At 43.2% G+C, this 12,589-nt stretch overlaps 2 protein-coding genes across 2 annotated transcripts in view; both read left to right on the forward strand.

The window, feature by feature from the left end:
- Positions 1-12,589, forward strand: part of LOC139735107 (potassium channel subfamily T member 2-like) — a 268,472-nt gene that overhangs the window by 41,108 nt on the left and 214,775 nt on the right. The window lies entirely within an intron of this gene.
- On the forward strand, positions 7,718-12,196 carry LOC139735082 (uncharacterized). Its single transcript, XM_071645855.1, has one exon. The coding sequence runs from the start codon at positions 7,718-7,720 to the stop codon at positions 12,194-12,196; it is 4,479 nt and encodes a 1,492-aa protein (XP_071501956.1).

Genomic DNA, 12,589 nt, shown 5'->3' on the forward strand with positions numbered 1-12,589 from the left:
CAATTCCTGCGTCTTGCAAGATGTGGGCAAAAACCATGCTTAGTACTCTTCATATGTCGCTTTCCCTAGACAGGAGTTCATCTTTCTGTCACTTAATATTTTCTTAAACTGAATCTACCAGAGATTCGAACGTAATTTGTACATCGTCAGGCTGTCTGCTCAAGAAGGAGACCTGTGTTGAACATGAATAGACACAAAAATTACATGATATAGATCCATGGTTTGCAGTGGAAATATTCATTGGTATGCAATGTGTTGTTCTTTGAAAACATATGAGTATGATTATTATGATACTAGATATTGTGATGATTATGTTGATAGTAATAGAGATGATATTTATGTTATTTGTCATGACAAATTATCATTGTTGTCATAATTATAGCTATCATCTTTACCATCAGGGGCGGATCCAGGAATTCCGTAAAGGGGAGGCTCCTTTACAAAATTAGAGGGGGGTGCAAGTGCCCCCCATTTTTTTCTTTGGATTTCTTTTGTTTTAACAAGAAATAGAGAGGGGGTGCGTGCCTGGTGTGCCCCCCTCTGGATCCGCCACTGTTAAGTTTTGATCGTTTTGTTGTGGTGGTATTTATTAGCGCCATATAAGTTGTCAGTATTTGATTATCAGCATTCCATTCCATACCACATAATGGATGTGCTGCAGTTAACACCCAGAGTGTGACGGGTTACATTACTGTGACTAATCTGAGAAAATTTATCCCTGACCTCAATTGTTTAGCTCTATTTGCATATCATCAATGGCACATCAGCCCAATTACCGACTGATCACGTCTCACCTTAAAGATATAGTCTTAGCATCATTTGATTATTCTCAGAGCTGCCTCTGATGATTTGGTGTCCCAAAACATTTAATTATTTGCTAATCAATTTTTTTTTCTTACTCAGATATTATCAAACTCCAATAGAAAGTTGCTTTGACTGACTGGCTTCCTTCAATATAGATGAAATAACATGAAAACAGAATGGGATAATGAGAAAGGTCAGTTTTTGTACAGGGATCTGTATCAAGCTAAACAAACGTCCTGACCAATGGTCATTACAACTTATGTCTGCATTGTGAAGAAAATTGTATTCTATCAGATTATCTTTATGATGAATATACAACTACTCAGTGGAAATATCAACAAGTGAGAGTGGGGATGGGATTTTATGTATTCATTTGTGATCACTTCGTATGCACTTTATATTCAGCCTGTTTAAATTGCAATGTTATTTTCTTCATTTTCTTGTGTCATATTTCATTTGACTGTGGCCACTCCTCTTACCTGCAGGCAAAAAATCTATCTCGTCCCAAGTTATTTTTCTCATCCAAAGTTATCTAGCCTGTCTGAGTTCATCCATCTTGGTTCAAGTTTGGATTGAAAACAATATATCCACCGTCGTTAAAGGTAGTCAGCCCTTTTTCTTGAAGTGCATCTTCGGTGTTACTAGTTGAATTCTTTTATAGTAGATCACCAATCAGAGGTGTAGGCAGGCGAATAGGAGATCCCTGTGCCGAGATTCAATGTCATATGACTGAAAATGGGGCAAACCTGATGAGCCAAGAAGAAGCATTTACTTATTTTTTTTCAATTCAATTCAATTTACTGACAGAAGACCTGAAAAAAAGAACGAGACAAAAAAAAAAAAAAAGAACACCTGCCTACTTTAAAGAAACTGCATACACTTCCAGGGAAGATTTTTTGATGATGTTTTCCACTCATCCACATACCAGTAGTTCTCTCACGACTTTAGAATGTGCAAAGAACATGTTTTGGTTTTTTCTTTTTGTTTTGTTTGTTTGTTTGTTTGTTTGGTTTTTTTTGGTGGCAGTGTAAAGACGCCTGGCCTGTCTGTGTCTGATCCTGGGATTTACAGCTTAAAATAACCTAGTCTTATTCCCCTCCCTGCTTGATGGAGAAACTAGAGAGAACAAAGGATACATGTACAAAGGAAGACTAAACTGAAGATAATAAGGTATTACTCTTTGTGATGTACCTGGAATCCTGCAAAGAATTCAGTAATCTTTCTTTACGACTATGGGATTATAGTTCCTTTTGATTGTGGAGAGTCTGTTAGAAAACTGGTTCAGGCAAAGAATTTAGATTTTGTAAAATCTTCAGATAGTACTGGTTCTATCTGTTTATATCTAAGTGCATCTTGAAATGCTACGCAATATTTGAAGTTGGGCATATGCTGTTTACCGTTACAATTTTATGTCTCATTTTCAATTTAGGAAATGTTTAGAGGATGTAGCAAGATTTTTTAGTGTGTGAGTTCATTGAAATAGAAATCTGAAATAGTAATAAGGGAAATCATTTGTTTTGTTGTTGTAGTCGATATGTTATAACATATAAATTGTAATGCTGTTGGTAAGAATTACATTATTTCACCTCTGCTACAAACGGCATGATGTTGGATGTCTTGGATTATAAAGTAATACAGTATGTGATTAGAAGTACAATGTAATACGTGGGTAGTAAGTGATTTTTATACTTACAGGACAATTTCCTTCATATCTCTTTTACTTCATATTGTTCTTTGGGTCTTTAGAGCAGTGACAGTTGAGTTTTGAGGATGAATGCAGTACATCAGCAATTCGACACAATTCATACAGCGATGCTTTATATCCCCCATGCCTTTATCACAATGGATGATAATAAGCCACTTCGTAATTAACTCATGTACACATTGGTACAAAGGACCTTTTCTTGTTTTCTCAGTAGGTTAGGCACTTCACTCATTTTCAAAGTGGGATAATGCATTTATAAGTTTGCCAGAGCAGTTCATGGACTTCATGCGCAAAGAATGAGCTTGCGTACTTGTAGACTAGGTAACCAGAATGGCCTGGCAAACTGAAATTTCAGCAGGCATCATTTCATTGTTTTGTGTTGAATGCATTAAGAACCTTTTTGTTTTGATACAGTATTTGTAGGTACATACCATTTATATACATGAATAATCATCACATCACAGATGCTTAATCATCTCAGTGAATTCATAAACCCAAATGCCTGTTGGTACAAATGACCTTTTTCTGCTTATGCACAAAGTGGAACTACAGACTCATGTATTATTGCCAGCCCTGGGCTTGGGTGGGTTATATCCATTGAGGACAGACTGATTTTGCTACAATACACATGTCTTATAGACACCTGCTCAAGTATACTCGGGACTCGTCCTCAATGGGTTAAAGGACAAATTTGGACGGTTGACAGCTAGGCAGGGTGACCGAAAGGTGTGAGACCCCGAGGGAACATTGGCGTTATACACAGACCCAAAATTGAATTGCAACCTGGCCCTGCACTGTGCTATTAAGGTGTGTGATACCTCCATGGGTGTACACAAACAGTTATAGGCATACACTGTATTGTACACACACACACCCAACTGAAGGTGATGCGTACAAGTCAGAATGCAAGTGCTATCAAGCTTTGTTACAATGCGAGTACTGTACTCTCTCCCCTCTGATATCTCTCTCTCCCTCTCTCTTTTATCCTCTCTCCTTTCTCTTTCTTTGTATCTCTTTCATTTTCTCTCTCCCTCTCTATCTCTCTCTTTCTATCTCTCTCTTTCTGAGCAATCAGTCATATTTCTGCCATTTGTTACTTTCCATCTAGCCCAGTGTGTTTCTCCACTCCATTTTCTCTATTTTCTTGGTCTCAATCCCTACCCTCTATACTTTTTTTCTTTCTGTTAGAAATGTTTTGCGATTTTCCTTATAGTCTTTGTAGTCTCTGCATTTTCTCTTTTTTCTCAAGCTTGTACATTCCCTCACTTTCTTATGTCACTTAATTTTTAAAGATATTCATATCCTATATTCTCGAACTCTGTAATCTGCCCTTTTTGCATTAAGTATTTGAGTCATCTTCTTTTTCCTATTCCTGTCCTTTCAAGGTTTGCATATATCAAAGTCGCCTGTTAAAATGTTTGTGCTTTTTGCTACCGGCTTCTTCTCTCATATCTTGTACTTATACTTTTGTTATGCATAATTGTATGCCATTATCAAGTCCACGTCTGCATATCTTTTTCCCTATCCCTTCCTTGCCTATTTTCTACCCCCCCCCCTACTGTTGCTCTGCAGTTGCCGAGCCAAGTCTGTTGATAGGGATACATTGTATTTCAGCGAGCGCGATTGAAGATTTCTTTCCAGGCAATTGCCCATACTGAAATTCCCTCTCTCTTTCTGGAATGAGCAGCACTCTGTTCAGTCAAGTTCATTTATTTGGCAAATATATTCTGCGCTGATGTAATCTGCACTCCATGAGATGAAAACCTTGAATACATTTGGAATAAAAATAAGAGCAGTATCAGGGATCAATGCAACTCTCTCTTTTTCTCTCGATCTCTCTCTGAGTCTAGTTCGAGTATATCGAGTGGGAAATGGTCTGAAGTAGTGTAGTAGCAGGTTTGAAGGATTTGCGAATATTGGCAAATTGAGGAAGATCAATCTAGGTCACTTGAGTTGTTCCAATTCCATGTAATAGTTGTGCAGTTATTCTCAGTACTGGAGTATTTGTGCAGTAGTCCTCAGCACTGGAGTATTGTATAACTCCTCCGAAATTATATTCTGAACATTTCTCGTTTGCGAGATATGAAAATTATGTATATTTTTCTTTTAATGAGTGATCTTGCTTTAATAGGATGTATTGCATAGCTAAGAATAACACGAAAAAAAATGAAGATGTGTGCTTTGAGATATACTTGAATATGACTGAAGTAAAAATCTCTTTCCTCCTGCCTTGAAATAGAAAGTTTGCATTTTATTAGGTTGAGCAGCAGAGTCAGCATGCACATATGCATGAGCATGGAAAATGTAATCAACGAACCAGTAAGATCTGTCATAACTGGCTTGTCGACTTGTGTGTCTGATTTTGTTTTTCATTTCATGAATTTCTTTGAAAGGCCTTCTTGTTCTTTCGGTTCCATTGTTGTGTGTGTGTTTTGGGGGAGCTGCATTGCATCTGTTTTTTTTTAATGATTTACAAATTGCCCAACATTGACATAAAAAGCACTGAGTTACTCAGTGTAGCATGGTAGTAGCCATGACAAAAGAAGTCATGAGTATATATATACTCGAGCAGGATTTGAACCAATGACCTCCACATCACCAGATAGGAGGCATCTTCTCCACTAGACCACCAAGTTTCCATTCAACAGCTAGTGTTGGTTCCTTAGATCCTTATATAGCATGCAGTGGGTGCTGTATAATCATTCAAAGGAAACCCAGGGACACTGTAAACACTATCCAAAATCTCCGGCCCAGAAAGGGTTACCTTACCATTCCCTCCTATGCTCCCTTGCAGACCATCTTGTGTTTTCTTTATCATTCCACTCTCCTTTAAGCCTCTTTATCACTGTCAAAGGGTTTCTCAGAAGACGACCGCCATAATAATAAACCGAATACAGTGAATTATCGTTTCAACTCAAGTGGGTCATGCGACTCTTTTATTCAACCAAAGTACGAAAAGGAAGAAAAAGGAAGAAAAATACAAAACAAATTTTTTTTTGTATATAAACAAATTGTTATATTATCCTCCTTTCTGCTAAGTCCCTATATGCATTTCTACGTATGAAAACCCCCCTATGAATCAAGTCCCTACATTATCCATGGCACTTTCCCGTTGTCGATAACCGCGCGATGCCTGCACAGGGTTGCTCATGCGAAGCCGGATCCTGGCGTCGGATACGCGGTTCACGCGAGGTGGCTGACGCCTGTCCCTGCAGTCCGTCGCGGCGTGAAGTGTATACGGGTGTGACAGCACGGCGTGGCCGGATACACACGGTCGATTGGCGTGGGTATTGTCCGGTTCGCGTGTGTCTGCCTGGTTCTGTCCACAGCGGGGCGTGGGATTACTCGAAGACTCAAAGACTGGGCAGTATCCGACTCCGGATACGTCCTCGGACAAGTCCGGATACTCCGTGCCTGGATACGGACGGCTATGAATATAACAACAATCCCTTGTCAAAATACATTTCTACCCGACTATTAATCCTCAACTCCTATAATACATTGTACAACATTTGTGCTCACCATTGCAGGACTGTGTTAAGGTACAAATATATCCGAACATCCTCAGCTTATTATCACATTAACTTTCTTCTTTCCTGTTCATTTTGACCTTTCTTACAAAAAAATATAAAAGTTTATGGCACATTTCGGTTCTGTTGCAATCAATTGCCATAGAATGAAATACATAAACACAGAAATACTCGTTTTAATGAACCTCTGCGAGTAGATAAAAATTCACACCATTAATGGGACAGTTATCACTATCCAGCGATAGAATTCATCTCCCAAGCAATACAAATCTCTCCCGTAAAAGCTCACTCTTTTCTAGCTGCTTTTACTAACTTCGCATATATGGTCTTTGTCACGAGTGGAGTGACAGACGCTCTCCTCCACTGAGGTCAATTTGCATGGAATTTGTAAATAGGTACTTAAGCATGCAAATTGATGCAAACTTTTTAACATGTCAATGGAAGACATTCCAGACCGCTCTCGGTAGAGCCACGGTAGTGCTATGTGTGGCAAGGAGCGGCAGTATGACATCAGGCCTTGAAGGGGACATCACGCTGTGGTGCTGTCTCCGTGACACATGGTATGAGAATGGCCACTCGGTAACGGTGACAGGGGCCGCCACCCCAGTCAGTATTAACTAGAGATACCCACAGATAGTGGTAAGTGCATTAATTCTGAAATGTTTATGTATTCAATTGGCATAATTCGTTTGTGTAATGGATATCCGAATTGAGAGTGAATTGTGATAAAGGTTTCAGTTAATATGTGATGTAGATACAATGGTTATTGTTAAACGCTCAAGTTAATATGTGATATAGAATATAGAATGGTTGTTATTTATGGTTGCATGAGCTGAGATACATTTGTATATTTATAATGAGGTAATTTGAACGTTGATTAGGATAATATGAATGTGCTCAAGTGCTCTGGCTGTAAGTGATCTGAATATTTTAATATTTGAAGGGTTTCCGGGTTTCCCGAAGGGTCAAGGGCCCACTGACACTGCAAGAGGCAGGTGCATAAAGGCGTCGTTGACTGTCGACCAGCTCCGAGGCAGTAAGGGAGCATAGACTGTCGACCGGACTTCATTCCTGGATGCTGAGGAGACACCGCTAAGACGTCCGTCGGGAGAGCGACCACGCGAACGGCAATCGCGAAGAGTTGCTACGACAGACCACGCGACCGTCTATACCAGCACCAGCGTAACGGGGCCCCGTCGTCGACCGACGTCGTCATCAACCTGCATTGTCATCGTCATACATCGTCGTCATAAGCCGTCGTCACGCAACGTACACCCGTGACAGCCATTCGAGGTGAAATGAATCCAATCTGAGTTAAACATAATAAATGTCCTAAGAGCCAGAAAGCCACTGAGCAGGAATAGTTTATGTTCGTTTTTTTCTCTTTTTATAATTTGCTGTAAAACCAATAGTCAGTTATAGACAATTAAAATATTTGAGTTAACTGAATGCACATTGTTTCCTCCGTTTCGTCTTGTATGAGTTACAGCCTGCCAACAGTTCTCAGAGGTTATGAAAATTTCTTTGTTCCGTTTATTTCCATATATAAGGATGGAAATCGGGCAAATTCTGTGACAATTGGGGGCTCGTCCGCTGGAGAGAACTTGGCAAGGTTTATTCATACAAGAATTTGAGACGTGATTTATGTAACCTCATGTTGTGTGAATAAGATATCACAATGGAATTAGAGAAGTACGTACAGTTAGGTAAAGATTGTGGACTGCAAGGTGCAGAACTAGTGGAGTTTGCCCGCACTGAAAGAGACAAGTATCTCGAAGAAAAGAGACGAGATGAAAAGTTAGAAAGAGATGAAAGACAAGTACAGAGGGAAGAAATAACCAAGCAAAAGAGGATTGAGTTAGAAATAGCTCAATATAGGAGTGTCAATGTGAAGGGAACAAATAGTGTAAGGAGTAGCTTACCAAGCTTGCCGGCGTTTCGCGCCGACTCTGACGATTTGGACGCTTATCTGTTGCGCTTTGAGAGATATGCAAAACAAAGTCAGTGGCCAGAGGAATGCTGGGCTCCTGCATTGGGGAACCTTTTGACCGGTCGCGCTTTAGAAGTTTATTCTCTCTTACCGGCAAATGAAGCCGACGACTATGAAAGTCTGAAAGATACACTCTTGCGGCAGTTTGCGCTAACTGAAGAAGGCTTCCGCAAACGTTTTCGAGAGGCGCGGCAGAAAATGGGCGAATCATTTAGGCAATTTGCAACGCGCATAACCGGATATGCTACTAGATGGGTAGAGATGTCGGGTACATGTAAGTCCTATGAAGGGCTACTAGAGCTAACGGTGCGTGAACAGCTGCTCGAATGTTGTGATCGTGGATTATCTGTTTTCATTCGTGAGAGAAACCCACGATCGGTGAAGGAGATGGCAGATATCGCAGATCGGTATCGGGACGCACACGGGCATGGCGGCTCCGGTAAACGCGCACGCGACGATAATAAGTCTCGTAACCAGGGCAACGAAGCAAGCCAAGCAAAGAAAGGGGGCACTACGTCACGTGACAACCAGGGTTGCTTTGTCTGTGGTAAGCAAGGACATTTTGCTTCTAAGTGTCCAGACCGTAAAACTGACCAGTCGAAAGTTACTAACAAGCAGTATGTGCCAAAGTCAAAACAGACGGGGGCAACATGTGTGGTAGGAGTATGCCCTACTCATGATGCTCACGAGAGAGGGAATGTTAGTGGCACACCTTCTGTCAAACTGATGTGTGGTCACGAGTTACCCCTTCTTAGTGGTGGGTGTAACGTAGGCACAGACATGCCGACATGTGAAGGTATGTTAAATGGTAAAAGAGTTAAGGTGCTGAGAGACACTGGTTGCAACACCGTAGTGGTGAAACGTCAACTGATAGAGGAATCACAGCTGACTGGTGAGATTCAAACTTGTGTGCTCATAGATGGTACTGTGAGAAAAGTGCCTCTAGCAAAAGTTGAAATCGATTCACCATACTTTGTTGGAACAACACATGCTTTATGTATGACGAATCCTATCTACGATCTAATCATAGGTAATGTTAGTGGTGCTAGGCAGCCTGGTGACGAGGACATCGGATGGAGCGGAGAGGATGCTAGGGAGAAGCCGTCAGCTGACGAGATGACGACCTCCGGTTCAGAGGCAGAGTCCGCGGAAGCAGAGTCTTCGAAAGGGACAACGCAGAACGGCATCGCAACGACCTCCGACAGTCGTGATCGTCCCCACACTGACGAGAGTGTGAAGCAGTCACCGACACCCCTACCTACAACCAACGAAAGTGCAGCAGTAGAGACAAGAGGCATGAGGAAATCGAAGGAACGGCCCTGGAAGAGACTAGGATCAGCAGACCAGCCGACGATCACTGCAACCAGGGAGGAGATGATCAGAGAGCAGGCACGAGACGCTACGCTGGAGAAACTTCGAAAGTTGGCGGAGAAAGGTGAGGCTAAGGCTGTAGGGAAAGGAAGTGAGGTCAGATATTTTTGTCGTGACAATCTTCTCTTCCGTGAATACAGGTCTCCCTACGTCGAGAGAGGAAAGACATTCACGCAGCTAGTGGTGCCCCAGCCGTATCGCAGTGAAGTGCTCCGACTAGCTCACGACTCCCCTCTAGCAGGTCATTTGCAGACAAAGAAGACGGCTGACCGGATTCTTGCCCACTTCTATTGGCCAGGGATTCAAGCCGATGTCAAGCGTTACTGTGCATCATGCGATTCATGTCAACGCACCACGTCAAAGGGTAAGATAGGGAAAGTACCCCTGACCATCCCCCCTTTGATTGATACATGTTTCCGTAGAGTGGCGGTCGATTTGATCGGACCACTGGAACCGATCACTGAGAGAGGGAATCGATATATCTTGACGATAATCGATCTTGCTACTAGATACCCAGAGGCGGTAGCATTACCACGAATCGAAGCAGAACGGGTAGCAGAGGCGTTAGTTGAAGTATTCTCGAGGTTAGGCATTCCTAATGAGATACTCTCTGATAACGGCACTCAATTCGTTTCAGGTGTGATGAAAGAAGCAGCTCAACTCCTGGGAGTGAAGCAATTTCACACGACACCATACCACCCGATGGCGAACGGCGCCTGCGAGAGATTCAACGGCACGTTGAAACAGATGCTGAGGAGGATGTGCCAGGAGCGACCTAGCGATTGGGACCGCTTCCTGCCAGCTCTTCTCTTCGCATATCGAGAGGTGCCTCACGAAAGCCTTGGCTTTTCTCCTTTCGAACTCATGTACGGCCGAGTGGTGAGAGGACCCATGACAGTACTGAAAGAGCTGTGGACTAAGGAGATCCCTGAGGAGGAAACGAAGACTACGTACCAGTACGTCATCGATCTCCAAAACCGACTCGAACAGACGTGTGAACTCGCCAAAGAGGAGCTGTCCAAAGCATCAAGGAAGTACAAGAAACACTTTGACGTGAAGACGAAGGAGAGACGCTTCGAGTGCGGCGACAAAGTGCTACTCCTGTTACCGACGACGAGGAATAAGCTGCAAATGCAATGGCGAGGTCCATTCGAAATCGTGCAGCGAATTGCCAGAGACGATTACCGATTGCTAGTGAACGGTAAGGAAAGGACCTACCACGCCAATCTCCTGAAACGGTACATTGGGAGAGAAGACGAGAAAGTCGACGACCTCGAGAACGAAAACCAGGGACAACTGGAGGCGAACTACGTCAGTGTCGTGGACGACCAGGTAGATGATGACGGATCGGTGCCCCTCTCATTTCCCTCCATCGAAGCGTCGGAAAGCGTGCATGACGTAAAGTGCAGTGACGAGCTAGACGAGGAGAAGATGAAGGAGGTAAAATCCCTCTTGCTGGAGTTCTCGGATGTCATGACCGATGTCCCAGGACGGACCGACATCATCGAGCACGCCATCGAACTGAAAACGAACGAGCCGATACGTTCTCGCCCGTACCCAGTCCCCCGGTCACTGAAGGAGACCATCAGAGAGGAGGTCAACACCATGTTGAGGATGGGAGTGATCGAAAGGTCGACATCGCCATACGCATCCCCCGTGGTCCTTGTAAAGAAAAAGGACGGGAAGAATCGCTTCTGCGTCGACTATAGGAAGTTGAACGCCAAGACAGTTGTCGACAACGAACCAATCCCAAACATCGAAGAACTGATGGCAGAGATAGGAAATGCAAAGTTCTTCACCAAGATCGATTTGGCCAAAGGCTATTGGCAGATACCCGTGGTCGAAGAAGACCGGAAGAAGACCGCGTTTGTCACGCCAGACGGCCAGTACGAGTTCAAGGTACTACCATTCGGGCTAGTAAATGCCCCAGCAGTGTTCACTCGGATGATGAGAGCTCTGCTGGAAGGCCTGCCCCATGTCGTCCATTACATCGACGACATTCTGATCTACAGTTCCTCATGGCAGGAGCACCTGAATGACATCCGACAAGTCTGCCTCCGACTACGACAGGCTCACCTTACAGCGAGACCGACAAAATGTCATGTCGCGTGTAAGTCCGTGGAGTTCTTGGGACACATCGTAGGACAAGGAAAGATGAAACCTACCCCAGAACAGATCCAGAAGGTGATGGCGACAACGCGACCGACAACCAAGAAGGAGGTGAGAGCATTCTTGGGGCTCGTGGGATATTATCGGAAGTTTATTCCAAACATGTCCACGATCGCCGCTCCCCTCACAGACGCGACGAAGAAGAATGAGCCTGACAAGATAAGATGGGACGAATCTCATGAGCAAGCATTCTGTACACTACGAGACAGACTAGTCGACTTCCCAATTCTAAGACTACCCGATGACGACAAGGAGTTCGTTCTACGGACCGATGCATCCGATGTGGGACTCGGCGCTGTGCTGATGCAGGAAAGCGAGGGGAAATACTTCCCCATCAGCTACGCTTCTCGAAAACTGCTGAAACGCGAGCGCGTGTACCCAATCGTAGAGCGCGAGTGTCTAGCTCTTGCGTGGGCGGTCAGAAAGTTCTCTTACTTTTTGTATGGCCGAGCATTCCAGCTGCAAACTGACCACTACCCGCTTGCTCATCTAACACACGCGCGAATGCAAAATCCAAGAGTCATGCGCTGGGCGCTTGCACTGCAGGCATATCAGTATCGTGTACAGGTAATCAAGGGCTCAGAGAATGTTGGGGCTGATTACCTCAGTAGATGCCCTACTGAGTAGAAGTAGAGGAGTAAACAGCCCATGTTATCTCTACTATATGTGAGTTTAATCACAACGTAATTTTGCAATGAATTTATTGTTACTGTTATATACACTGTATGTTAGGAGGTATATTGGAAAGCTATACAAACTGTAGTATTACACACATTATGTATGCTGAGTATGAGGTAAGATATACAGTTGACTCATACATCTCTGAAATTACTTGACTGCTCTGAATCAGACACCCCGGTATAATACCGTGCATAAGAAGGTTTTGCACATTACAATTTATTTTGTACCAACAGCTAATGCACATAATATGCGATTAGCACAGGTATCATAATATTCTCCAATGTTATACTGGCCAACAAGAAGAGTCTGTTGAAATTGTGCCGAAAGTGTCAATTTTGT

Source organism: Diadema antillarum, unplaced genomic scaffold (genome assembly GCF_040938485.1).
Source record: "Diadema antillarum isolate AM-2024a unplaced genomic scaffold, OU_Dant_1.0 seq00000563_RagTag, whole genome shotgun sequence".
NCBI lineage: Eukaryota > Metazoa > Echinodermata > Echinoidea > Diadematoida > Diadematidae > Diadema > Diadema antillarum.

Coding starts and splice junctions, on each gene's coding strand:
- LOC139735082 (XM_071645855.1), top strand. CDS start 7,718: ATGGAATTAGAGAAGTACGTACAGTTAGGTAAAGATTGTGGACTGCAA.